The 27,752-nt window shown below is 41.7% G+C and overlaps 1 protein-coding gene across 1 annotated transcript; it reads right to left on the bottom strand.

The window, feature by feature from the left end:
* Window positions 1–708: 708 nt before the first annotated feature.
* On the bottom strand, window positions 709–25,872 carry ANXA13 (annexin A13). Its single transcript, XM_074897578.1, has 12 exons — window positions 25,858–25,872; window positions 24,107–24,181; window positions 12,282–12,360; window positions 9,323–9,417; window positions 7,464–7,634; window positions 6,172–6,205; window positions 6,011–6,090; window positions 5,247–5,315; window positions 4,970–5,071; window positions 2,994–3,069; window positions 2,041–2,153; window positions 709–917 (listed from the first exon to the last, which is right to left on the bottom strand). The coding sequence occupies exons 1-12, from the start codon at window positions 25,870–25,872 to the stop codon at window positions 798–800; spliced, it is 1,029 nt and encodes a 342-aa protein (XP_074753679.1). The 3' UTR covers window positions 709–797.
* Between the last annotated feature and the right edge of the window lie 1,880 nt (window positions 25,873–27,752).

Below are 27,752 nucleotides of genomic sequence, written 5' to 3'. Positions count from 1 at the left end.
CTGCTCAAAGCAGTGTGAGCCATGAGATCAGACCAGGCTGCTCAGGGTTTTATCCAGCCAGATCTCGGAAACCTCCAAGGATGGAGACCATGCAGCTGTCCTGAGGCTCATGTCCGCCTCTGTGGGAAGCAGCATTTCCCTCCCTGACAGATCTACCTCACAAAGCCCCATCTCTTCCCCAGCAATGCTCCTTGCACCATATCCCAGGACATAGTCCTGATGGGGACTGCAAGTCCTTATCCCATTTATTGGATAATTTGGGAGATGACTATGATGAGAGGGCAACTCACAGACAGGGAAATCACTCTGACCTTCTCTGTTGATAGCAGGATTTTAATCAGGGCCTGACTTAAATCATTAATTCACAGCCCTCAGGTTGTTTAAAGAGCCGTGATAATGGGCTGGGAAGACATCACTATCCATTTTCTCTTGGCAGGACTGTAACGGTATGATATGGCACCCATCAAATTGGGGAAAGAACAGAGATAATCTTCAGAACAAGAAAGGCAGAAAATCTACCCAGAAGAAACAATGACAGAAGATTCCTCCACATATGCAAACACAAAGAGGTCAATTTAGATTTAGTTTTTCTAACATGTCTTTATTGCTTAAGGACATTTGGCAAGATAGCCATAACATAAACCTCACGTCCAGCATTACTTGGCAACGCGTTTCCCAGCTGGAAAGAAAATAAATTGGATTTTTTTCTTTGTGCTAATGCCACATTTTTTGGATAGTGTTTTGGAAACTAATCAAGAGGTGGCTGCTCAGCATGCCTACTCATTCTTGATGGCTTTTTAGTGCAAAAGAGCCAGCAGCAACTTTCTGAAGTCCCCAGAGGTATCCGATCGGACAGCTTCAGCTAGCGGCTTCTTGTACATTTGCTGGAACTTCTCCTTTATTGCTGGCAGGTCACTCTGAGGAGACACCAAGAGCCTCTTTAGAAGAGTGGGATGTGCTTTGAGTAATGTGTCCTGCTCCTACCAGGACCCCTGGAGTCTGATCCAGGGACCACTGCACCCGCTGGGAGGAAGAGAGGAGAAAGCAGGAGGTCTAAAAATCTTGGAGAACTTTCAGTCTAACATTGGGGTTTGAGGTAAGCCCATGTCAGATGGTATGGTGAGGGGATGCTAGCTGTGAAGAGTGGTACGGGCCTGTGTGGAGAGCTGTGCTGGGGCAGGTGGGGGCATCTCTGCCCAGTGCTCAGTGGTGCCGTGCAGGCACAGCCTTGGTACTGGACAAACTTGCACATGTTGCTGTGAACTCCTGAGGCCACTCCATGGTGGCAAGAAGGGAAAGAGGCACTTCTGGGAGTATGGCTAAAGGAGAGTTTTGTTCCACTCACAGAAGTAATTTTCTGGTTACTGGGGGTGGGGTCAGAGAGAGAATTAAATACCTTATCCCGAGCTTTCATGTGAAAAGGCGCCCACAGCACGCGTCTGATCTTTGGTCTGAGTGGACCATGATGTAACAGAGAGACTATCCTGGAGTCTATTTTCTCACAGGCTGCTGATCATTGAGAAATATACTCTCCTTGTCCCTGTGAATGACTCCTCCTCTATGTCAAGACTGAAACAGCCCTGAGGTTACAACCTACACAGCTTACAAGGAAGGAAGACTTCAAGACTGTGTTTAAGATCTCAAATGTCTTGTGCAGTTCTGTGCTTTTAAAATGACAATTATGTCCTTTGGTTCTTATTTTTCATCCCTCCTCCCCATCTGTTTTTCCCAGCTGGAATCAGAGAGAATTGGCAACATATGTTTATAAGCAATTCTCAATTTAGAAACTGCTGCTTTATCATTACTTAACTAGGAATTTACTTTTACACATCCTATTGGGGCCAGACCTCCCCATGGGTTAGTTTTAACCAGGTAGAGGGGACTCCACTTGAAATTGTGTGCCTAGGTACAAAAGCAGAGTGTGACCACTGATGTCACTGGGCTGAAATGGGTTGACACAGCACATGATCTGCTAGGACTCTCTCCATACCCTCTACTTTTGTATTTCTCCCAGCGCTGGTGTGAAGCAGGGTACCCTACCTCAGCCCTGGTCACAAGGATGCGAATCAAGGTCTCTTCGTCAGTCCCACCTCCTTTCATCGACTTGTGCAGAAGTGTAGCAAAGTAACCTGGGCAGTCTTTGGCACAGCTGACTAGAGAAAACAGTAAGAGGCTTCATTATACTTATATATTTATACTTGGTGATACATCTTCAAGGAGAAGGAAATAAATAGGAAAGAAATAACGGAAACTTTCTAAGGTCTATGCTCAGACATGTGAGCTGGTAGAGCTTTCATTCTGTGACTGGTACCCTATCAGTATGCAAGGAGAAGTGTTGGAATCTGAATGAAGATGCATATTTCTCCATAGGGGAAGTGTGTTACACAGTGCGATGATCAGCACTGAGTACTCTGTTGTTCCACAGTGAAAATGGAATGAATGAGAATGAGCATTTGCCCCCTCTGGAGTTCCTCTTGCCCATCTATTCTTGGGGTAGCTGCTCACTGCAGGTCACAGGAGCAAGATTTGGGAGAGCCCAGATCCAGATGGATAACAGCAATACCAGTAAGCTAATCAGAGCCAGGGCACAGTCTTAAATACTAGTCACAGTCATCCCCAGTACTAAATTGCTGTCGAGGACTCTGTACATTTTTGTGGTGGCTGGCTAGCAAAGGATGCCCAGGCATCTTCTGGAAGTTATCAATTGCTATAGCCTCAGGGGCAGCATGGAGGTAGCCACCCTGTGTTAAGAGGGCAAATAATTTAGCTGTGCGGAGAGAAGCTGTGTCTGACAAGTTTCATTTCTAAAACCAGTGGGTCCAAATCACTACAAAAAACTGCCTCTTCTTTTCCTGGCAGATATGTCAGTTCAGTTTAGGTCTATCTTGATGGCTGTCACCAGGCTGTACATAGACCCCTAACAACCAACGTCAGATGGCAAGAATTAGAAAGCTCTTGACACTTTTTTCTTTTTTTTTTTTTTTTTTTTTTACCAAGAGTGAGATAAGCCTTCTCCAGATCTCCAGATGTTTCACTTTTAATGGATTCTTCTATGTCCTTCCCACACACCTGCAAGGACAACAAAGAGGACACATGATAGCTGCTGTTTGTACACGTCAACCCAGTGCCATAAAACCAGCATCAGATTTAGGATCCAATGGCAAAAGGCGGATTCAGATCCTTTAGAGTCTTCCCAATTAATTCAAGGGCAAATGAAGTTCTCCTCTGGTGTAAGGGCTCACTGGCACCAAGAGAGGAAGTTCTATGCAGCCAGGTAAGGCACAACAGTTAAGAGATGGATAACCTACAGCAAGCAGTCACATGTATCTAAGGGCTTCTAGGACAAAGGAGCTGCAGCTTCTTCTTGAATGACCCCTAGTCAAGAGAAACTGTTTGAGTGTCCTCTAACCCCTCTATCAAAGGCTATGGATGGCTCCCACACAAATAAGATAATTTTTGGAGCTTTACCAGGTCTATGAAGTTTTGTTACTTATTGTCTTTGGCTTCCCAGGGAAAGTTTACAAGCACTGCAGTTGTTCCCAAGTTTTTGTATTATTCTGTAGGAAAGGGGAAAAACAGACTGCCACTTCAAAACAGAGTTTATCATGACTTTTGTGAACTTTGTGAACCCCAAAGACTTTTATTTTCCTCTGTTTTGCCTATCAGAATGGCCCTGCATAGTTGTAGATTCCAGTGAACTTTTAGGTCAGAGCTGGGAGACCATGCATACAAGGCAGCAAGGGGTACCTTCTGAGGATTTAGACTTCTTCAAATTCCCAACCTGGTTTAGATCTTGCCCTATTTATCTTTCCAACTGCAGAGGAGGACTTGCATTGCTCTAATGTTGGCCCACTTCTATTTCAAGTACAGCCAGGCAGGATGTGGTAGATTGGTTTGGGCAACCTGATCTGCTTGGCTTTAGGAATCGAAAAGCCAAGGTAGCTTGGCTATCGGAACATTTAACTGTACCCCCAGGGTTTGAGCCACTCCAAGGGAGAGAGTATCAGTTAATGACCAGGTTTGTTCTCCTGCCAGCAAGAAACCAAAACTTGGATTGAGCTGCAAACATTTTTCCAACTATGGGTTCCTTATTATGCTGACACTGAATTATGGACTTGACTGGAGTTTTTTTCATCTTCAGTGCCTAGGGTTACAGTTTTCTGATAAACTCAGAGTCATCCTAGGGAAGTTTAGGACTGTGAGCCAGAGACTGGAGGGGTGACCCTCTGAGAATAAATGTCACTGCTTAGCTTCCACTTCTCTGCCAGGAGAAGGACCTTGGATCTCCCATTGCTTTGACTTTCTGAGGTCATTTTCAGGCAAGAGGTCTCAGTGGAAGTCATCTCCAGGCCCAGGCATGAGTGAAATATCCCTGGAGGGTGACACAGGGAGAAGTACCAGACAGCTGGGATCCTGCTGCCTGCTTTGCCTTATGTTTGGAGACAGAGGAGAGAGCAGCAAAGTATCTGCACAGGCTGTCTGCCCAGTGTGGGCAGAGAGGAAGAGGCTGGAGATGTGCCTCTGCCCAGCCAATATGAGTGTGTGAAGCAGGGGGATGAGCAGGGGAGACCTTGCGAGGCTCTTCTTTGGAGAAGGAGAGGCAAAGTCCAGAAAAGCAAAACCCTGCTTCAGGGCAGGAGTTTGTGAACCTGTGCCCTTGCTGGTCCTCCTGCAGGAGCGGGGACACCCACTGTCATGCAGCTGTAGCAAGGAAACATTGTGATATTTATTTGGCTGGATGTTGTGTAGGTTATGAAGGGGAAGAGGTTCTTCACTGGCAGAAGATACAGCTTTTATCCCCTATTTCCATAAGATCAGGATCCAGTTGTATAAAAATATTTTCCAAGATTCTTAAAGCAGTCAAGAAGTTTTAAAATGACAAATAAAGGAACACCTGCTCTACGTGTCATTGTAGGGTCTGCAAACTACATTTCAGGCCCTATACACATCACAGAAATGAATAACTCACCTTTTCGTAGACTTGAAATGTAGCTCTCAGCTGACTATAGCTTCTCTTTGCTAAGACCACATTGAAAGCCAGCTCCTCTGTTCCCCAGCGGCCTTCTCCTGCCTTAAAGATTACATGTTATTTTCTAAAGCAGTTGTTTATTCACCGTAGAGACAAGCCATCCTTGCTCATCTCCTTACACTGCCATCGCCCCTGTGCTTGGTGTGTTTAGTCACTGCTGAAGCAGCCCTTGCTGTGCAGCTCAGGGAAAATGGGGATTTTCCACAATTGCACTTACTTTATACAAATCTGTAGCATCTTGCTCAGCGAGCTCTGCATTGACCTGTTGGGTCTCATCTCGGCTTGCCTGGAGAAAAGGACATGACCGTAAAAAACACCAGACCAAATGCTGATTACATTTCAAAGTGGAAGGGAAGATCGTCAGCTTTGTGGCCCTCGCAGATATTTTGGTTATAGTTTTGCTGCCATCTGCTGACAAATGCCTAGTAATGGGGCACTTAGATCCTACTCTTAGTTATACTGTCTTTATGAAGATTTTTTTGTTTTTTTATTTCATGTTTAAAATAAAGTGTGGTTTAAAATAAAGTGTGTTGTAATGGAAAATATGCTTTCTTGGTGAACGTAAGATTAACATAACAGCAATCTCTTTCTTACAAGTTCTGTATCTATCTGAACTGTAAAATCCTCAGCTGAGATGGAAATCAGATTTTGCTGGTTTGGGGCAGAATTCAGCATAATGTAGCCATGACCTTGAATGGGTATTCTAGCCATTACCATGGTATAAGTAATAATAAAACAATGCTGTTTTCTTCAAAGTACCAGAGCTTATAATATTACTTCTGATTTTATAAATTAAAATTTTGTACATTAAAAAGCTACAGATATAGAAGGCTCTTATACTGAAGAATGCCTTTTGCTTACTATAATTACATTATTAGAAATACCAGCTAATTCTTACTATGATTAGTCAGGGTAGACAGGATAGAGAAAAGGAAATATCTCTGTCAAGTAGCTGTATAAGAAGAAAGCCCCCAGCCTTACCTCTAGCACAGTGACTAATATCTTCTGTAGAGAGCCACTTGTGTCACTTTTAACATCAGACTCTAGATCTCTATCAAAGACTATGGAGAAAAAAAATCTGTGAGGGTTCACCCAATGATAAAGGCTTTAAATGAAGGAGTTTGAAAGACAATGCTACTTACGCTGTTTGTATGCCTCCTTTATGTTTACAATTTCCTAGGCAAATAAATAAATAAATAAGGAAAAATATTCAGAACTAACAAAATAATCAATTAATACAAATACATGTAATTAATTAATAAATAAACAAGCAAGTCAGTACCACGCCCATGTTGCATGAAGCGTAGCAGGCACAGGTGCGGGAGAAGCCAGATTCCTATTCCCTGCTCATGGTGGGACTTACTGCAGCTCAGAGACATGGCTTAAACCCAGCCCAGTTCAGGACAGCATTTCAAGGGATGCCCGACCCGTGCAGGCTTCCCTCTGGTTACCTTGTGTTTAGGTGAGTCCTGCTTTCATTTGGGATAGAGTTAATTTTCTTCCTAGTAGCTGGCATAGTGTTGTGTTTTGGATTTACTATGAGAATGCTGATAACACACTGATATTTTAGTTGTTGCTAAGTAGTGTTTATAGTCAGTCAAGGATTTTTCAGCTTTCCATGCTCTGCCAGAAAGAAGGCTCAAGGTGCACAGGAATTTGGGGGGGAACACAGTCAGGACAGCTGACCCAAACTGGCCAAAGGTATATGCCACACCATATGACATAATGCCCGGTATATAAACTGGGGAGGAGTGGGCTGGGACGGGCAGATTGCTGCTTGGGGACTGGCTGAGCATTGGTCAGCAAGTGGTGAGCAATTGTGCATTATTTGTTTTGTATGTCCTAGTTTTTTTATTATTATTGTAATAATATTATTATTATTATTATTATTATTATTATTATTATTATTATTATTATTATTATTATTATTATTTTCCTTTTCTGTCCTATTAAGCTGTCTTTATCTCAACCTGAGTTTTACTTTTTTATCCCAATTTTGCCCCCATCCCACTGGGTGGGGGGAGTGAGCAAGTGGCTGGATGGTGCTTACTTGCCAGCTGGGGTTAAACCATGATGAGGAGTAAACTGAAGGGCTTTTTGAAGGGGATCACATTCCCGTACCTGGCAGGAGCCACCTCTGAACAGTCAGAGCCAAAGCTGTCTTTAACAGGCACCCAGGGATTTCTCTATCATCAGTGTTGCTCTGTGCCATCCATGGGAGATAAGAATAGGACAAAGGAAGGAATTTGAATGTTATTGCTCCTAAGTCCTACAAGTGTTTCAGCCCCAATGTGGCAACATTACTGCTGCAGCCAGTGACAACAGGTATTTCAGCCATGGAACCTGGTATGATCCCTCCTCCTCATCTTGCTGGGGTGCTCTTGGTGAGCTCTTTGCCCTGCTACCTAAGGAAGGTCACACATGGTGTCCCAACCTTATTGTTCCGTGTGCAGAGAATCTCAATCAGCAGCGACTCATCTGTCCCAGCGCCCTTCATCGCCTTCTGAAGCTCTCGGGCCTCATACTCACAGGGCAGGTCCAGCAGAGCCAGCACAGCCTTTTCGAAATTCCCACTCAGGTCTCCTTTCAGGACCTCTTCCAAATCCTGAAGAGACAGTCAGAAGGGTTAGCGCAAAAGCTGAGGTGGGATTAGAGGGTTCTTAATTTGTTTTGGGGAATTTAATTATTTCAAAGCTGCTTTTGTACTAAAAAGGGACAAAAACATTAAAAAGCCCTTAAATACATGGACTTCTTCTGCAAAATAAATTCCCTAAAAATTTTTGTTTCAGATTGAATTAAATGATTGTCCCATCTTCAAATACCAGCTGATGGTCCCGTTTTGATTCTTACTTGTTTAAATAAATGCAAACTGATGTTTTTAAAAGCTTAATGGGAGACTACTCTGAAACACAATGCAGAAACTTCCTGCTTTGAAGAGATGCAACAGAAAGGATCAAATTTACCAAACTTCTCTTCCTAGTTTTGGTTAAAATTGACATACTGGAAAAAGCAACAAATTTCTACAAAGTGCTTTGGTGACAAACAATCACCATTTTTTCCACAAAAAAAAAAAAAAAAAAAAATCAACCTTCTCTGATATGACCTACTTAATTCAAAATTGGTAAGACTGGAGAAGAACTAGCTAGTGTATGTATGCTGAGAAGGATGCCTGCTGATGATTTATTTGAAGTTTTATCTGCAGTTAACATTTCCTGTAGTATGGGAAGTACTTGACAAGTTCAGAACAACAAATGAAAAGCCCAGCTCTAAATCTATTGTTCTTAAATACTCTTTTATACAATCGCAAGTGAACACTCAATCTATTCAAGTCAGTGGCTGACCTGGTGTTGGAGAAGTTTCAACATGCGCACCATGAACCTCGCTTCCTGGAGCAGCAGGAGAATGAAATGGTACAACCTGTGGCCCCTTCCTGAGAGATTCAGGCTGCCTGGGAAAGCGAGAGGGGTCGCTACATGCTGATGTAAATGGTTCGTCTCACGGCATTTGATAATTTCTAATGCCTATTTTTATGAACCCTCATAGAACTAAATCTACAGTAATTATGTAACAAAAATCTTTATCATGCTTGCTGTAAGTTTTACATACAGAAGGTTTTCAGGTTCAGTGCCGCCTGTCTTATTAACATTGATTAATGACTAATGAGCAAGCAGACCTTAAGAAAATACCAGTTTAATAATAAGCTCTGCAGGATTCAGATGTTTACCTAAATAATATATTGAAAGATTTATTTTTATTACATGCAAAATCATTAAGGCAGTTTACATTTCCTCCTCCAGAAATCAAGTGCCCTATGAGACTTCTTAGTTTTACAACGTATGTTCTACTTCGCCACTGGAAGAAATCAATACTACATCTATTAAAGTTAACAAAAATATATTGATGTAAGATCAAATAGTTCCTCTGACTTTGCATCTGGTCTGAGAAGGATTTTGACTTTAAAAAATCCCTTTTACATAATTCTTTTTTTCTGAATGTACTGAAGATCAACACAAACTGAAATAGTTTTTATTTCAGTTATGAAATATTTTCTAGCTCTCCTAACTTTGATTAAAAGCCTTTGATCTGGTTAAGGCTGATTTCAAGAAGACTCTGAGGCCTAAGATTGGAAATATAACTGGTATTTTAGGAGATAAAATAAATTGCTGAATCAGAAGCTAACTGGTGTCCTCCTTAAATCCACTGTGCCCTTGATATTTTCAAAAGAAGAGGCCTACAGGCTATATTTTTAGCAGGCAAGTGGTTTGAAACAGAGAGACATTTGTTTTGAAATACCTTGCTATACAGAGCCTTGTACTTCTGTTTTATTTGTTGTCTCTGCTCTGATGTTCGACTCGACAAGACTTCAATAATTTTCTTTTCATCGGTTCCTGAAAAAGAAGTTGTGCATAGAAATTATTTAATCAGGAATCTAATGCAGAGGAAAGAAAATATGATCTCTAAATAGAAAAAAAAAAAAGTTATACATATATCCCATTGGTACCAACTTCAGTATTTCATAGAATCACAGAATACCAGGTTGGAAGGGACCTCAAGGATCATCTGGTCTAACCTTTCTTGCCAAAAATACAGTCTCGACAAGGTGGCCCAGCACCCTGTCCAGATGAATCTTAAGTGTCCAATGTTGGGGAATCCACCACTTCCCTGGGGAGATTATTCCAGTGGCTGGTTGTTCTCATTGTGAAAAATTTTCCTCTTGTGTCCAATTGGAATCTCCCCACGAGTAACTTGTACCCATTACCCCTCATCTTTCCCATGTGACTCCTTGTAAAAAGGGAGTTTCCAACTTCTTTGTAGTCACCCTTTAAATACTGGAAGGTGGTGATAAGGTCTGCCCTAAGCCTTCTCTTCTCAAGGCTGAACAAACCCTGTTTTCTCAGCCCTCCCTCATAAGACAAGCTTCCCAGTCCCTTGATCATCTTTGTGGCCCTCCTCTGGAGCCTCTCCAGCCTGGCCACATCTTTTTTGTATAGCAGGAATCAAAACTGAACACAGTATTCCATGTGTGGCCTGACAAGTGCTGAGTAGAGTGGGATAATGACTTCTTTATCTCTGCTGGTGATGGCCTTGCTAATGCAACAATTGATGTAATCGTTGATGTGTAGCATCTAAGATTCTTTTGAGGATATATTTAACTGTAGTCAGCTACAATGTTCAGACAATAAAAGTTCAGAATCTTGTGCTGCTCATACTTAATCAGGCAAATTGAGACTTCTGTTTGAGACTATCAGACACTTCTCCTAAAATCAGGGTTATGCCAGTGCCCATAGGCTGACATACATGTTTTTGGTGACAAGGCTTTTGAGTAGTTCTGAGAGATCAGCCATCAGATCCAGTTCAATAAGACCATGAATGCTTGTGCCAGCACAGTAGAATGAATGGTGTGGGGTGAGAGGCCAGGGTAGGTGAGGATGTGTTTAAATCAGCTTCATTAACCCACAGTCTGAATATACAGCCTGTACAAGTGCTTTGCACTAAATGGAGTCAGGAAGAGGAGCAGGAACCAGCCTTCATGGTCTGAGCCTCTGCTGATGCTGTTTTGCTTAGCAAAAGTAAGTAAGAGTGAAGTGGGAGCATGGGGTGCCCCAGTGATGGGCATCACAGCAGTGGCATCCCCCAGGAAGCCGTGGGGGAACTGAACACGCAGGTCCCCTCCAGCAGAAAGCCCTTGGGCAGCTTTGAGCTGTAACTTATGCAATGGACGGAAGCAGCTTACTAAAGGCAATGACCTTGTTCTTGTACTTTTCTTGCCCTCAGCCATATAAACAGATGTTTGCACTAAACAAAGCTGCTGGAAGGCATTTGTTATGTTTGTGGCTAAAGGGACAGGGTCACAGTGATGATACCTGGATGTCTGAAAGAAACAATAGAGTAGCTATTGCATTAATACATGTGTCCTGGTACTCTTCCATGTAAGGGCCAGCAGACTGCCTCAAGCATTATTTCTTCAAGACAAGTATTGAAATGAAGAATGTGTATCAGGAAAGACCTATGACCCTGCATGTGATGGGCACTGCCAAAATGCCCATAGCATATAAAGGGTTTAGATGGCAGATCAAAGGCATCAAGCTGTATCCCAGGTCTGCTGATGCATGCAGGTCAGACTGGCAGACTGCCCCATGGTCCCCTTGTGCTCTTTCATCTGTTGCATCCATCGACTGGACTTTGTGCTGTGCCTCATCTCATGCTCTCAAGAGCAGGGACCAACAAGGGTTTCCAAGGAACTACCAGTACAAATGATTAAAATGATATTGGCATTCAGCAGCAGCTGATGCGTTTTCATTCCTGAATATCACCACCAGATACATACAGGACAAGTTTAGGGCATCTTGTCCAGTTCTTCCTGCTTAGAACTGGGGCATAAGGCATGGTTCAATTTTAGAAGGAAGAGCACTCCTATCTGGCAATGCAAGGTTAAACTCTCAGTAGATGAGTCCTCTGTGGAACTGCCTTGAGGGGGCTCAGTCACAGGACAGGAAGAGTTCCTAAAATTCAGAACTTAACTAGCTGATTTTGAATGCCAGTGCCATACCAGGAAGAAATGCTTGAATACATGTTTACTGTGCAAATGTCTGGAGTGAATGAGTAACTTATTGCTCTTGTGTGCTGCCTGGCTGTTCTTCCTCTGCTGGACATTGTCACCTCCATGGACCTGAGGATCCTATGAACACTGCATTCCTCATTCACATCAGGGCAGAGTCAGCCAGCTAACTTCAAACTATCTTAGAAGATGGTTGAAGCCAGTACTTTTGGCTAAAAATCACTGATGCAGATGGAGAGCATCATATATTCCTTTCAACTGATGGAGCTGCAGTGGGCTCTGATGAACATGTGGAGTTGGCGATGTTTTTTACTGGTCCTTGAAGGCCTGGGAAAAGACATATAACCATGACCTTAACCTCACCTGACTAGCTGGACCCCATGACTGTTATATCAGTCTTGACAGCCTGATGTTCCTATCACAGGGAGCAAATATCATGTTTATCCCAATCCCTTGGAGCCAAGCAATTAACAAACTAGATCTTACCAGTTTTTGAGGAACAAGCTGGCTTCCCTTCCCATTTATCTTAACCATATAAAACTTCAGGGGTGTGCAGGTTCTTTGAATCAGTAAGTGACAAAAAGCATAAAGATTACCTGAAAATGGTTGGAACAGTTGTTTTGCCCTAAATTTATGTATATGCTCTTCATAATATTGAATTGCCCTTTGTATAAAAAACATGAGCTTTCTTACCCGCTCCTTTGCAGGCACTATGTATTTTCTTGGCATCTCGGTCTGCATCAAAACCATGATGATGGCGTTTATTGGTTGACTAGAAAAACAGGCACAACAGATACATGGGAAAGAATTTTGCATTAGATTCTCTGAATAACAGCAGTTTGGGCCAGGTTCTTCCTTGATCTTTGTTCACACCATGTAGACCGTGAAGCTTTGCTGAAATACTGTATCTATCACGAGGGCTCCTAGGATCCACAAATAGCTGTCACCACATGACACACAGTGCTGATCGTATATAATTTTTGTTCTGCCAGTTCAGGCTTATTCAAATAATTTAAAGGTAATAACTTCATACTAAACATCTTCAGGCAAGATCAAATATAGTTTGTTTGTACCACTTTAACAATAGGTCAATACAAATGTCTTATCATATGCGTACAGAACCAGACCCCATCTCTACAGTACGTTTTTAAGTACTAGGAATTTACAGTCCCGATAAGATGAATAAAAACTGGTCCTGCAAACCTTTCTTGTGTTGATGCATTCATGCTAACAAGATAATTGAAGATATACAACATGAAAAAGCTGGTGGGTTTTTTATTTTGGCGAAATAGTACATGTGGTTACCTTCAGCTAAATCTATCAGGGATAATAACCCAAAGTCCACAGCCACAGCAGCAGTTTACAGCCTGACATGTTCAATGTAAATAGAAAACCATGCCTGTTCCTACTAATCTGACAAGCTCATCACAAGGCCTGAAATGCTTGTACACCCTCTATTCTGCTGTTTCTCAGTCAAAGGTAGAAGTCTCTGAGACCACAAGGTCAGCAACATTTTCAACCCCTGTAATATCATGGATCAGACCTTTTAAATGCCTAATCTCTAAAATAATACTGGAAAATATGTCCTAGGCTCCTAAATCAAGTAGAACTATATGTACATCATGGATTCAGGGGGTCGAAGCAGGCACTGCAGGTGCTTTGGCATTTCCATTCAAATAGCAACATGTGGATCAGGCTACTTGCTTTGCAGGGCTGCCAAGCACTGGCACTACTGCTGTTAATTAAGGGTTATGATACCCCAGGGCACAACACTCCTCTCTCCATTAAATTAAGGGTTATGACACCCCAGGGTGCGGCAGTCTGCTTTTAAGCTCTCTGGAAAATCCCACAAGCCTAGTGAAGAGTAGAAGAGTCTAAATGGCTGATTAACCTCCTTGTCTTTGGGTGTAGCACAGGGCAGAGATGATTCCTGAAAGACATTAGGCACAAGATCATTCTGCTTGTGGGATAAAGAGAATTTAGCCGCATGGCTGTGGGCTAGGCTTTGCCACACACACATCTGGCCTGAGAACAACCTGTTTAATTTACAAGTATAGATACAGCCTGGAAGTCTGTTGGTATTCTGCAGAAGTTTAAGGCTGTGATCTACTAGATGGAAGAGCGACAGCCCTGGACAAAGGAGTCCTCTGTCAAAAGACAAGGGGTCTTTTCTTAACGAGAAAACTCAAATCCAGTCCCTACACTGCTTTACCAATGTATCAGTGTGACAGACTAAAGACCATTTAGGTACCTGGCTTTTCTAATGCAGTTAGCAGCTAGGGTACAACTTACTGCTAATGGTAGCTGCTGTAGTGCAGCCATCTCACTGAAATGGGAAGTTATTTTTAAAAGAAAAACAATTAGTAGCACAATAGCAATGCAATAATTTCTCTAGGTCTCTACAGCACAAGGTAACACTTCCATTGCCACATCATTATCGCAAATGTTGCTTGTAAACATGTATCCTACTGTATGCTCTGACACACACACATGCTTCTCTAAACCCTTCAAACAAGGTGGAAATAGATGCATATAAGTAACTAATATTTTCTAGTGTGATATTTTATTTAACAAATTTCTTAGGAATTTTGCCAAAAAGGAAAGGAAAAGCGCTAAGTTAGAAAACAGATGCACTGATCACTGTCTTTATCCAAAATTAATTGCATTCATATTTTTCTATTATGATAGGATGTATGTGCTTCTCCTTTGATGGAATCATGTACAAAATACATCTTTTTGCACAACATCCTCAAAAAATAAGCAGCTCTAATTTCTTTCTTCTTCTCTGATTGCTGCACCCTCATTTTCATTCTTGTGAGAATAAAATTCACCTTTGTTCTCTGTTCTAACCAGACTCAGTAAGTGATGAATTTGGGGGAACAGAATAATGGGACCCCACCATACAACAGTTTATTCTGGATATACAGCCCCAGGATGCAAATGCTGCATGTGCATTGGGCCTCTTTGCTGGAAAAATCACACAGGCACAGTGCTGACACAAGGGGTGTGTGTGGTCCAGGTGCTCCTGGATGCGTGGTGGATGCACTGAGCATCACACGGTGTAGCATTCAGGAGGATGCTTTGCTGCCTGTTCAACTGATTGTGCCCCACTGACGGCAGTGTGTGGTGCCCATATGGTTTTCCCCTCTCCATAAATACCAAGTTTAACGTGCAAAGTGTTTTCAAACACTTCAGTCCATACTTTAACATATGATTGGTAGTATTTTTTATTGTCAGAGCTACCACTGCGTTGGGCAATGAACTCCTAATTACTTCTTGCATCTCTGTCATGCACCCTGGAACAATCCCAAAGGACACTGTAAGCTGGAGAGACAGTATCCCTGCCTCTCCCCTGCACCATGTAGAAAGCTTTTTGTAGGAACAGGGTGCATTACCTGAATGGAGTAAATGATGGTGACATTAAGCTATCATTATTTTGGCTCTATAGTGTTAGTATGCTTTTCAGATGTTCATGTCACTCATACGGCTGATCCTGCTGTCTGTGTTAGGCAGCCAATATTGAAGTTATTCTAGAGTAGTTTGCAAGGCACTTCTTTGCGAGGGTAAAGACCAGGGAAGTAGCTGATAAATTAGCAATAAAAGGGACAAAACACAGAGAAAAGTGCTAACATATCAAGTGCATAGATTTGACTACTTTGCAGCATCCACATGCTATTCTAATTCATAGGCCCCCAAACTCACTCCAACAATATGAGTTGAGAACCATTGCTCCACATTCACATCCTCCTGATCTGGGACAGAAGATGCACTGCCGAGAAGTGAGAGGAAAAAGGCTTTGTCTGGCATTGGGTCCCACTTCTGAGTCATTCAGCCTGGACAGAAACACCTACACAAACACCTAAAAGCAAGGAGCTGTACTTTGCCTTACCCACCAGCAGTGCTGGGCTGTGGGTATCAACCTTATCATGCTAATGCTGCCACCTCTGCAGCTCTCACTGCCCCAGAGCTATCACAGATGCACTCGGTCCTGGTAATGTCATTACGAGACTCCGGGAGAGTGGTTTGCTCTCTTACGCTTTGATGGCTGGTCAGTTATGCTCGGATTTTAGCAAGTCCCTAACTCCTAGGTGCAACTTGTCATTGTAGCTGGTGTCTGTGTGTGTAACAGTTGAAAATGGTAGCACCAGCAACTGAAATAACATTGTGGATTTATGAGGATTCATAAAGACATAAATAAACAAACATTTCTCTTCAAGGGGAAAATCATGCAGAAGGGAAGGAAAGCCTATTTCTTAATGATGTTCAGGACATGTTTGCTTTAAAGCACTAGAAGAATCTGTTGAGTCAGCTATGTTAAAGCCTCTGTCTTCAAATAAATCACTGAAAAACATTAAATTATGTGCCTGGGGGATGTAATTCTTATAGTACTGTGTGTAATACTAGCATCAACTTTATAGATAGGAAATCTGATACTCTGGGTAAGTGACTGTCAAGGCCAACGCCTGAGTCACCTGGAAAGACCTGGTTAAAATTCATGACTCACTGGGTCCCAGCCTTGATCTTGCCTACTGATGCAGTCCTCCCATGCAGGAGAGGGAGAGCTCTTTCAGAACTGTACTGCCTCCTGCCCTGCAGATTTGAGTAGGTGGATTTTCCTGCAAGGGATAAATGGCAAAAGAAATTGATGTTTAATACCATTTCTAACTTGTAGGCATTTTTTTTAAAAAAAAATATGGGCAGAATCACTTTAACATAGGATCTTAGATTAGATTTGAGGAGTTAATGATTTACAAGTGTTATAGCAATTTTGGTGATAGCACGATGTGGTCTGAAATATCAGGAGGACAGATTGCATACAAATTTTGCAGCTGGACATAGCATGTAAGGGAACTTGCTTTCATCAACTAGTCCAGCTCCATCTACTCAGTTACTCAATCTTCTTCTACATTTCTCTCTAATACTTCTATATTAATTAGTGTAACCAGTATTCTGGTGGTTAGAAATCCTCTTTTCACTTCCCGCCTAGCTGTATTCATGGCCTGTGTCTACTTGTTTTTTTCTGCCAACAGTGTCCCTTAGCTTGAACAGTTTTTGCCTCACTCAAGCAGCATATTTTAGACAACATTTTCCCTTGCAATTTTGGGTAGAACTGTCACAAATTTATTTCCACTAAACTGGATTGATTATAACTGGTCTAAAACCAACAATTCTACCTTGTTGTAAAGCACACCAAGTAGTTTTTCTTACTGTAAATTACACTTGACTTTAAGAAGATGTCAGATGAGTTTCTAGTTGAAGATGGTCTGCAATGCTTAGAGAAGCATTTGGAAAGTGTTCTTTGATGTTTCAGCATGTGGAGCCCTTATGGTGCACAAATAAACAGTTTAACAAAAAGGTCAGCAAAACTGAGAAAGATGTGGGGGGAATACAAGCTCTGGTGGATTCAAGGCATCGGTAGCCAGAACTGGTGAGAAGTTGCAATACATTGCAGACATTTCTGAAAAAAAAAAATCTAATACCTTCCTTGAGCTAAAGACAATTAAGCTTGCAGTAGATACTAATTGCTCATCTGTCAGTAGACAAGAACACAAGAAAAAGTACCATAAGCATGCCAGGTAGCTTCCTGTACAATGTGCCCTACCTGAAAATAACTGATAATACAGCTGAGCAATCACAGCTATTTTTCCATTTCCATCATCTCAAGCAGATGCCACAACCATGTTCAGGAACAGAGGTTTATGGAAGAGTACTGTCAAAACGACAGAAAGAGAACTGCTTGGGATGCTGCTGACTGCTCGTACGCTGCAGCTCTAACACAGATTGATGCTGATAATGTACATGGATAAATGCAGATGCAGACCCTTAACAAGTAAATCGCTGGGAAAAGCCAGCAGAAACGTGGCTGCTGACCAGAGCAGTTGAGATGAAGGTCTAATAGCTATGAGGAGAGCTCTAAAAAGGGTTGGATTGATCCAGGGACGTTGAGTGCCTACGCAAGTCTTTGCCAGGTCTGTTCTATGTGCTTTATTTAGTGGATGTTTAATTTCAAGCTTCTCTTTGGTTGCTGTTTTAATTTTTTTTTTTTTTTTGGCTTAACAGAAATAAAAGATAAATCTCAAAATGGCAGCACATAGAAAGGGCAGACTGACCCAGCCGTGCTCTTTACAGCACTGACTCATGCATGTGAGTGGAGTCTGGAATAAAATTTAGGGCAGTATTCAGTTGTCTAAAAATAGGTATCTGGTGCTGTTAGAGATGCCCCAGGGTAAGCTGCCTGCTGCCTGTCAGAAATGAGTGGTCTCCTGTGGGGCCTGCCTCTGTCAACCCAGTGCAGATGTCTCACATACCTGAGGGCATCACCAGTGGTTACTGGAGTAGGCAAAAGAATCATGCCACAGCTATTTCACCAGTTTTCTTATTCTTCACATATATTTAATTAAGTTCACAAAACTATATTGGAGAAAACCAAGGTTTTAAAGAGAATAACATAAATGAGTTCTATATACAACAATCTGAGCATTCCTTTCTACCAAGCAGGTGAGCACCAGAAACCACTCTGCCTGGTTTCCCAGAGATTTACATCTCCTATATGGCTGATTTTGGTGCCTCTACTACCTACTACAGCTGGGCACAGGCATAATGGCCCATCACTGTGTGGATTCTCACACCACTGTGTGGTGTTTTATAAGGGTTGAGCTCATGCCTCAGTCTTTAGTTCAGGGGATTTCTAATACAGTCTCTCTCTCCTCAAGATTTTCAAGAAACATAACAGGCACCTAATAATTTTTAAACTAACACCCTGCTGGTAAATTAATCTAAAAATTGTCCAGTGAATTCATTTGTAGCTAGGGCAACAGATATATACATACTGCAGTGTCACGTATCCTGTTTCTCCAGGAAGCCAAGTGCCAAACAATTGATAATGTCCCAAAGTTGAGCACAGGAATGCCGGAAAAACAGACAAGCCCAAACAATTGAAAACCCATCACAGATTGGAAACTGTGGAACCTGTTGAGATTTATCAGTTCTCACCATGCACAGTCACTGAATTAGGCGTTCCAAGACCTTCAGGGAGCCTCATCTTCAACTAATGAACCAGTTCTCCTCCAGCTCAGCACTGTTAGAGATGTCAGAACTGATTTGGGCAGAGCTGATCTTGCTGTAGGCAACGGATAAGCGAGCTGACTTCTCAAGGTGCCTTCCAATTCTATGATTTTCTGTATTCCTCTTTTGTGTAGAGAGGAAAATTTATTTTCTCTGTCTACCAGGAAATATCCCAAACCATCCAGTCACCTTGTTAGCATAATAAACAACAGGTCTGGTGTTCATCTGATTAGTTAAATTGTACCTAATATACTATAATCACAGAAGACAGCTTTTGGTAAACCAGCACCTACAGGATTAATTTTTTATCAACACACATACTCAAGATTAAATATTTATCCTGGCAGAAACCTTTAACAAACTGTAATGCAACTGGAATCCGATGTAAAATAGACTAACAGTACTGGATAGGAAAAGAAAAAAAGCACATGTTGTCTTAGATCTTGTGGTTTTAGTCTTCTACTATACCACATGTTGTCAGGATAACCTCCTGAGAGCAGAACAAACTCCAAACTCCCACCCAAAGGGACAGTCTTAGTGACAGCTCAAATCTCATCACTCATTTCCAAGCATTTCTGTGTGTTAAAACACAAGAACAAACATGGGAGTAGGCTGTGCTGCATTTTGGATCTCATCTACTTCCAAAGACAGACTGAAAACATGATGCTATGTCTGTACTTCATCAAGAGTGTGATTTACTAGAACAGACATTTCCAGTCATATATTTTTTTTCAATACTTAATGCTACTTTAGGCCCTTTTGAACTGGCTCAATTTTTGGATCACAGCAGACAGTATGAGCATAACAGGAATAATCACAGCCTTCTACCCCTATATAAGGTATATTATTCTTTTATAACATTGTCACCTTATTTTAAACCTATGCATTCCTAATAGAAAATATATCTGCCTGCTTGTGTCAGTTAAAAATGCACTGGAATAAATATCAAAAGAGAGGAGCAAAGTCAGCAGTAGCATCCAACCTGCCTGACAAGCCTCACCCATGGCAAAGACCCTGGAGACATGTACCCCAGAGCTGTGGGTGGGAGAGCTCTCAGAGCTGGCAGGCAGAGGATTGCCCCTCCACCTGGAGCCTCTGGCTTTGCCATGGGATGGACGAGAGCCCTGGGGCAAGCTGGCAATGTGGGCCTGGCGACCTGTGACTGACACCCGCACAGCTCTGTTCCTGGCTGTGTCAGCCAGCCTGGCATGGGGCTGAAAATATTCCTGGGGGGTAAAAGGGTGATTTGCTCAGAAAGCTCCAGACCATAAATCAGAGGTCTAGCAGAGAAGCAAAAGAAACAAAGGGCAATTACTGGTAGGCAGGGTTGCGTCTCATCTAACTGGGAAAGGCTGTTCAGGGGTGAGGATATTGGGCCATTAGCAGATGGGGGGTTCACCATCTCCTATCATCCTTGCATCAGAGAAAGATGTTCTTCTGCAAGCTCTTCTCCAGTGAAATTCAAATAATTGAGCTCAATTATTCAGGTTGGAATTTATGGGAAATGTAAAGGCTTTTAGCACACAGGTCAGAGTAGATGGGTGCTAACATTTAAAAACAAAAGAAGCAAACAGCTGTGGCATGTTGGCAGTGGGGCAGTATCCGCAAGCACCGGGGTTTGAGCTATGGTAATAAAAATGTGGGGTTGATAAAACACCTTTTTTTTTGATGTGTGTCAATTGGCAAGCACCACCTTAAGAACTACATCTGCCCTTTTGATTGCAAGGTTTCTTCCTCTACTGTTTCGTAAAACTTACCTGTCATTTTTGTTTGTTTGAGAAATTTTCTCAGTCAACCACAATATGTAACTGGAAAATTGCCATCTGCCTTCTTGACTGCTCAGAGAATGGTACCAGCATCTCCAAATGCCAGGCGCCATCTGCCAGGCAGGCTGTCACTCTCCCAAATTCTTACTGCTGTTTTAGGTCTAACAGCTGTACAACAGCAACATGTACTGTCAGGCTAGCTTGCTGCTGACAGTTTGTTCTTATCAAGAACAAAACAATTTCTATATGAATTCTATATTGGATAATACAATATATGCAAGTCACATAGATTAGACATCATTATTCAACAGCCTTCTCAATGACTCAGTGACTCTTTCCAAACTGAGAGATGCAAATAAACTTATTTTCTACATCTGAGACTAAAACTGCAGTGACGACAAGATCCTAATACTTTTTTCTATTACAAACAAGTGGCAACAGTGAAGGTAACTGCTCTGACAGTTATTTAAACTGAAAAATTAAAACCATCTCTCATGCAACATCCCTCCTGTTTCTAAATATCTGTTAATATATCATCTCATAATAACTTATGGCTAATTTTTTACCCACTCAATTTATTCATGCTCATCACCAGGATAGAGAAGTCCACAATGAAGAGAAAAAATCTTTGGAGGGGGTTGTCTCATGGCTGAATTTTACATTGTTTTAATGTGTCCAAACGCTCTTGTGGCTGGTGGAACTTCTTAATGCAGATTGCGTTTAAAATCAGTTAGCTAGCAAAGGACCATGCAGTGGGAATACTAAAGTTGTAAACTGTAGCTTTTATTTCTAGAGGGCTTGATTCATCTTAAATACAGACACCTTTGAGATGTGCCAGAGTACCTGGCACCTGCATGGGGCTGTCCGAAGTGACACAGGGCCCACAGGGACCTGACTCCTCTGGTGTTGCTGAAGCTGGAGCAGGAAAGGATGCTTGAAACCTCCAGAGATGTCATGTCTGCAGCTAAGTCATGAGTCATGTCTCACTTCACTTCCTTTTAATATTTATCTTGCAAGTGGAGGCCACAGAAAAAATGGCAAACAAATGGTTTTATTTACCTAGAACATATCTAGAATTCCAAGTTACTCTGTTATGCTGGGGTGGGCGTGCCTACTTTTATTTTATTCACCATAATTCCTGGTTGGAAAACATTTTGTATGCTGGGCCATTAGTGATAATGTTAACTAAAATAAATGATTAGAAACTGGCATATTCTGCAATTTTTAAAGCTGAGATACCAAATCTCTGACTTGCACACTGATAGAGAGATAGCTCAAGTGTTCTCATGTCTTATTAAAAATCTTACACTCATTACCTCAACTAAGACTTGTGATGAGTTTTGGTAAGTTAACATTGATGGAACTGAAGTAAATTCTTGTGTATGCCAGCATGAAAGCTAATATGATTTAAGTATACCTATGCAGGGCTGAAAAACACGGACACAATCTTTGGAAACACCATGCTGACTCATGTATTGTAAAACTGAATTATTTAAAAGGACAACTGGAAGGATGTTGCATCCCATTAGGGAAGCCCCAAGATTACGTGCCTCTCCTGTTGGTCCCTGCATTGTTTTTAAAACATTCCTGTGCAAGATGCATTATCTAAACATCATCGATACATTCATAGACACACAGAAGGGCTGTTACTATTTTATGTTTAGTGTCCGACAAACCAAATGTGTCTACTGAACTTGGAGGTTTCTGTGTCTAACTCCTTTCCACCTCACAGGGTGGAGGAAGTCTCAAGATACTCCCAGGTCAGCTGACTCACCCAGTAATCAGTTCATTGCTTTAGTCAGTAGTCATAGTTAACAATAAAGGCAGAGTAATTTTTCTGGATAGTAACAACACAACTTGGGAGATTATACTAAAAATATTTTATACAAAGAAGAATGTTAAAGAGTCCAGATATTTTGGATTTTGTTTTGTTTTGTTTTGTAAAACATAATTGTTTGTCCTGTTTACATTATGTAAAACATAAATGTAATGACCCTTCGATCTTTCAGATGAGTTCTCTTTTTTTTTTTGACACAAGTGCATCATACATTTTTAATGGGTAGATGCTTGTTAACACCTACCATAGCTGCACTCACAGGACAGCCTCTGACCTAAAAAGAACAGCAAATATCTTGGATAAAAGGGGACCATGGAAACAAAGCTCTTCCCTAGTGTTGGGCAGCTGAACAAGAAGGTATTTCTGTCTTCTGCTGACTGTGGGCTTATGGCCAGGGACTGAACAAGAATCAACTGTCACTGAATACTGGTCTGCCTGGGGAAGCAACAAATAGCAATTGTTGAGCTTTGCGATGAGATGATAAAATCACGCGGTGGTAAGTAATACTTGTTCTAAGGAAACGTTTCTACATTGATAGAAATGTCCATAGGCAACACAGAGGCCCTTGTGATGTTTGTGAGCTTATCCCAAGAGGACTCCTCAGGCAGATATGTTCTCTGGGTTATACTTACTTTTTTCACCTTCAAGTTCTCAAACCATTTGGCCCACAACAACCTGCCACCCCCTTGTTACATTATAGAGTCCTCCTGGCAGAAACTTTGGGCTGCTTTACAATGAGAACATGAAACTCAAAGGTGTCCCAGAGAATCTCAAAAAGTGGTTTAAATTAAACACAAAGAACTTGCCCACCCCCCAGATTAATTCAAGCCACAAACATCACAGAGAACAACAGAATAGAGTCTTCTTGACAGACAGAAGGTTGGATTCTTGACAAAGAGAAGATTAAAAAACAATTACACAATATCACATAAGTCAAAATCTGTCAAACTTTTCAAACCATCATATCATCAGAACTATTGCTGCTACTCCCAAACTGTCTGCAAAGCACCTTGCTGACAGCAAGCAGCTACCCAGATTTTCAGGTGGATTGATTCTACTTGTGGTAATTTTGAAGACAGCAGAAGTACAGATAAGGCTGATGCAAGACTGCAAACAGAAAATAGAGACAAAATCTAAGGATGTGCTGTCAAAAACGTTGATTGTAGAAAAAGGGACTGGATCAACTTCAGAGAGCAAAAAGCGTGTGGAAATATGCAGATTTGGAGCTGTAATGTCGCATCAGGTGCAGCTCTCAATTGAGAGCTCAATTTCCAAGAGAAAGGTACACTTTAGAGCTGGTTTGAAATTTTTTGTTGAATGCATTTTTTTCAGTAAAATGTGTTACTTTTGTTCAAATTAACATGTGCAGGAAGATACCAATTTTGATGAAGGCTTAATTTTAAAACAGGACATTTTGATAAAGCTGAAAAGTTCCATTTTAACTTCCATGTAATGGAACCTTTTTTTTTTTGAACAATGCTTAGCTTTCAGTGAAAACTTGATTCAATAATGGCATTTTTTTTAAAAAAAGCTTTAAAACCTAAATCCATTTAATCAAATATAATACCTCATTTGTCATAGATGATTAATTTGATATTTCTCCCAGCAAAATTTGGGCTATTCAAAAAATTTTAATTTCTGAAATTTCAAAGCAGACAAAATTTTGGAAAGATGCAATACTCAACAGAATGGAACATCCCAGTTTTACCCAGCTTTCCAGTGCCAGTCTTGACCATGAAAGAGGAGCTGCCTTTGTGCACTGCAGTGCTCCCACAGCCACCACAAACCACAACAACATGTGCTGCAACACCACGGTGCCCCTTGTCATCCTTCATAAAAAAAGTGCTTACTGGCTCATCTGCTGACAAACTGGTAGTCCCTATGGTTGGTTTCCGTATATCCTCTGTGAGTCTGTAAGACTTGCTCTGGAGGTTTAAAAAACACAATACATAAGACACTCATGAACCTATGGTTGCAAAATACAAGACTAGGAGAAAGAACAAACTGCAGCTCAAAATCTCTGTACGAACTGAGTATTTTCAGGCTGTTCCAGAAGTGGTTCTCTGATACAGATGCAGGCATTTCTCCAAGATTACCTGTAATTTCCTAGGGACAAACACATAATGATGCAATTCCCCGGTGAGTCATGGGCTGAATCATGAGATTCTCTTCTAACAAATGCTCACACCTCTTCCCACTGAAGCCTGCAGCCCAACTCCAGCATACTGCACTTCCATCCAGGCTACCTAGTCCATCATGGAGCTTGCACAACTGCTAAACCCGGTTGAGATGCAGTGCTGTCATCTCTGTTGCCATAGATAGACCCCAACTGGCTAGTTTAAACCTAAATTGAATATGTTTGCTCTGCATTGCATTCAGTGCAGTGTCCAGTGAAAGGCTCTCCAGGGGCAGGACCCGTGGGAGATGCCTGCTGACAACCCTATGATGTGTGCTTATGTGGACACACGGGGCTGAGCAGCAGGAGCTTTCTCGGTCTTGTTTCCTATGCAAAGATAGACTGCTGGACTGCTCGCTTCTCTCCCCTTACGCAAGCAGCTAGGCCACAAAATGATGAGGAGGTGGGACCATCCACCCTTTCACAGGGAGACAAAAAGCTCCTTGGCTTAGTAGCTGGAGCTTTGTGCAAATGGTATGGACTCACTTGCTCAGTCTGGCAAAGAAAATGTCCTGGAGAGCTGGTCCAAAACATGCTCAGCATCTCTCAAGACCTTGCTGAATTTGAATTAAAAAAATAGTTAGGCAACACAATAATATAAATCTTAGAGAAACTAACGTAACATTAGCCTCTCGGCAAACAGGCTGTCTTCTATTGATACATACCGTAAAACTGCAGGTTTTCAGCATTCAAGGGGAAATGTGCTGCTGAGTAAATATTGCCTTTTATCCATCAGTTTTAAAACTGGAGCTAAAACCTCCTAACTTCTGCAGCACAAGTTACTTAATTTTCAGAAGCACTAATCTTTCACAACTACCACACAAAATTTTGGCAATCGGGCTGTTCTGAGGTTAAATATCTTTATGCAGATTTAGATATTTATTATCAAACACCCAAATGTCTCAGTCAAAACTCATACAGTAATTTAATGTAGTAAATCCTGACACTTAGATTTTAATCAGGCCCTTCTGTGAGAACCACACTTTGAGATTACTTCTGTCCCTACTACTCAGTGATAAACTTAGCCAAATTTTGAAAGTGTTGGTCTTTGGGACAGGAAGTTTTTCATATATCTTTAGGGAATTACTTTAGTGTTCAGAATGTTCCAATACAAATTTGCTAAACTAAAATTAGTTTCCCCATGATATCCTATGCATAATTTCTTTTTCTCAAAATTAAAGTCCTGCACTTTTTAACTAAGCCACAATGAACGTTAAGACACTCAAAACCTGTGTGTTATAGTAATAGTTTGATTATTCACGTTCTGCAATTAAGCTATGTTACCAGTTACATACAAGTTTCCCACCCACACTTAAAAGTAGATTCTATTTGCAGCTGTACTAATGTCATTTAAAGTGAAAATGGACAAAAATAAAACCAGGAAATTGTTGCATTCTTGACAACCCAAATTAAATAACTACTTACATGTGAACTGCCCATTTTTGCTTAGTCTGAGTGTGGAAGATGCAACTCTTCTGCTCTCCAAGAAAACCAGCATTCAGATGGAATAGTCAACTTTCACTAGAGCAGCTAAATCCTACCCAACCCTAGGTTAATCAATAACTTCTGACATTATTTAAATTCTACTCATTTCAAGGCGGGGTGTATTCATCATTACATAGTGGCTTTATTATCCCTACTATCTAATATCACATCCTGTTGGGTCATGGAACTGCCTAGTTTCTCTAAGAAAAATCAGGATTTCACAATATAGGCCTTGAGATTATACATACTCATTTACCTAATTGTTATTACAATGATTTAAAATTTACAGCTACGGTAGTGCCCAACATGAGCTTTCCAAAGATTTTAGAAGGAAGGATGCCTCCTTCGAAGAGATTATATCAGATCTCATGGGATTTAGTGGTATTTAACACGTCATTGAGAACCCTCAGCTCTTACAAAATATTTTGAACAGATTCTCATTGCTTTTATTGGGTTTACATGGCAAGGTTTCGGTAGTGGGGGGGTTGCAGGGGTGGCCTCTGTGAGAAGAGACCAGGGGTTACCTCCATGCCAGACAGAGCCAGGGCCAGCTGGACAAAGCTGAGCCCCATCAGTGATGCTGATTGTGCCTCTGTGACAACATATTTAAGAAAGGGTAAAAAGTACTGCACAGCAGCTGTGAGAGAGGAATGAGAAAAATGTGAGAGAAACACCCTTGCAGACACCAAGGTCAGTGAGGAAGAAGGGGGAGGAGGTGCTCCGGGCACCACCAGAGCAGAGATTCCCCCGCAGCCCGTGGTGCAGCCCACGATGAGGCAGCTGTGCCCTGCACCCGTGAAGGTCCATGGTGGAGCAGGGACCCACCTGCAGCCCGTGGAGGACCCCACGCCAGAGCAGGTGGATGTGCCTTGAGGGTAGATGCAGCCCGTGGAGAGCCTGTGCTGGAGCAGCCTCCTGGCAGGAACAGTGTCTGTGGAGAGGAGCCTATGCAGGAACAGGTTTTCTGGCCAGACTTGTGACCCTGTGGGGGATCCATGCTGCAGCAGGGGAAGAACATGAGGAAGGACCAGGAGAGACAAACTATTATGGACTGACTGCAACACCCATTCCCTGTCCCCCTGCACCACCACTCAGGGGAGGAGGTGGAAAAGTTGGGAATGAAGGAGTGAAGCTGAGCCTGGGGAAACAAGCTGGGTGGGCGGGGAGGTGGTTTTAGTTCTTTGTTTCTCACTATCCTACTCTATTTCTAATTGGCAATAAGGTAAATTAATTTCCCTAAGTCAAGCCTGTTTTGCCTATGACAGTAACTGGTGAACAATCTCCCTGTCTTTATCTCAACCCACAAGCTTTATCATCCGATTCTCTCCCCTTGTCCTTTTGAGGGGGGGGAGTGAGAGAGCAGCTTGGTGGGCACCTGGCAGCCAGCCAAGGTCCTGCTTTAGACCTCTGCAAGGACACCCAGAGAAAAATAAGAGAAGAAAACAAATAGACTTGAATTTATGGCAGTTCAGGTGGAAAAAAAATTAATCTGTGTGATTATCTAAACAGTAAGCAAAAGAAAATCACCATGTTACTGAAAGTGCGGTAATAATTTTAGGTTTTACATGGTTTGATAGACAGTACTTTCCTGCAAGACCTTGCTGCCATTCAAACGCACTTAAAAATAAATGATCAGCTTTGATTATGGTCAAACGCATGCAGTGTAAAAATCAAATATGAGCAGGAAGAATTTTATCCAGAATTCAATGCTTCGTGGTAACATACGGTCTAAAAGGCATTTTCAAAGCCTTTACTGAGCTGGGACCTACCCACTTCTTTCATAATATTCTTGGGAATCAAGCCATCCCAACTAACATTAAAGGAAATACTAAAGT

Source organism: Athene noctua, chromosome 2 (assembly GCF_965140245.1).
Source record: "Athene noctua chromosome 2, bAthNoc1.hap1.1, whole genome shotgun sequence".
NCBI lineage: Eukaryota > Metazoa > Chordata > Aves > Strigiformes > Strigidae > Athene > Athene noctua.
The sequence above is the reverse complement of the archived record's forward strand: the minus strand, read 5'-3'. Positions and strand labels throughout refer to the sequence as shown.

Bases quoted from the DNA above. Each gene is read 5' to 3' on its own strand.
- ANXA13 (XM_074897578.1), bottom strand. The intron at 7,635-9,322 runs GTATTTCAAAAC...CTGTCTCTTCAG, and splicing joins ACAAGGCTCTGTATAGCAAG to GATTTGGAAGAGGTCCTGAA. The intron at 5,072-5,246 runs GTAAGTGCAATT...GTAATCTTTAAG, and splicing joins ATGCTACAGATTTGTATAAA to GCAGGAGAAGGCCGCTGGGG.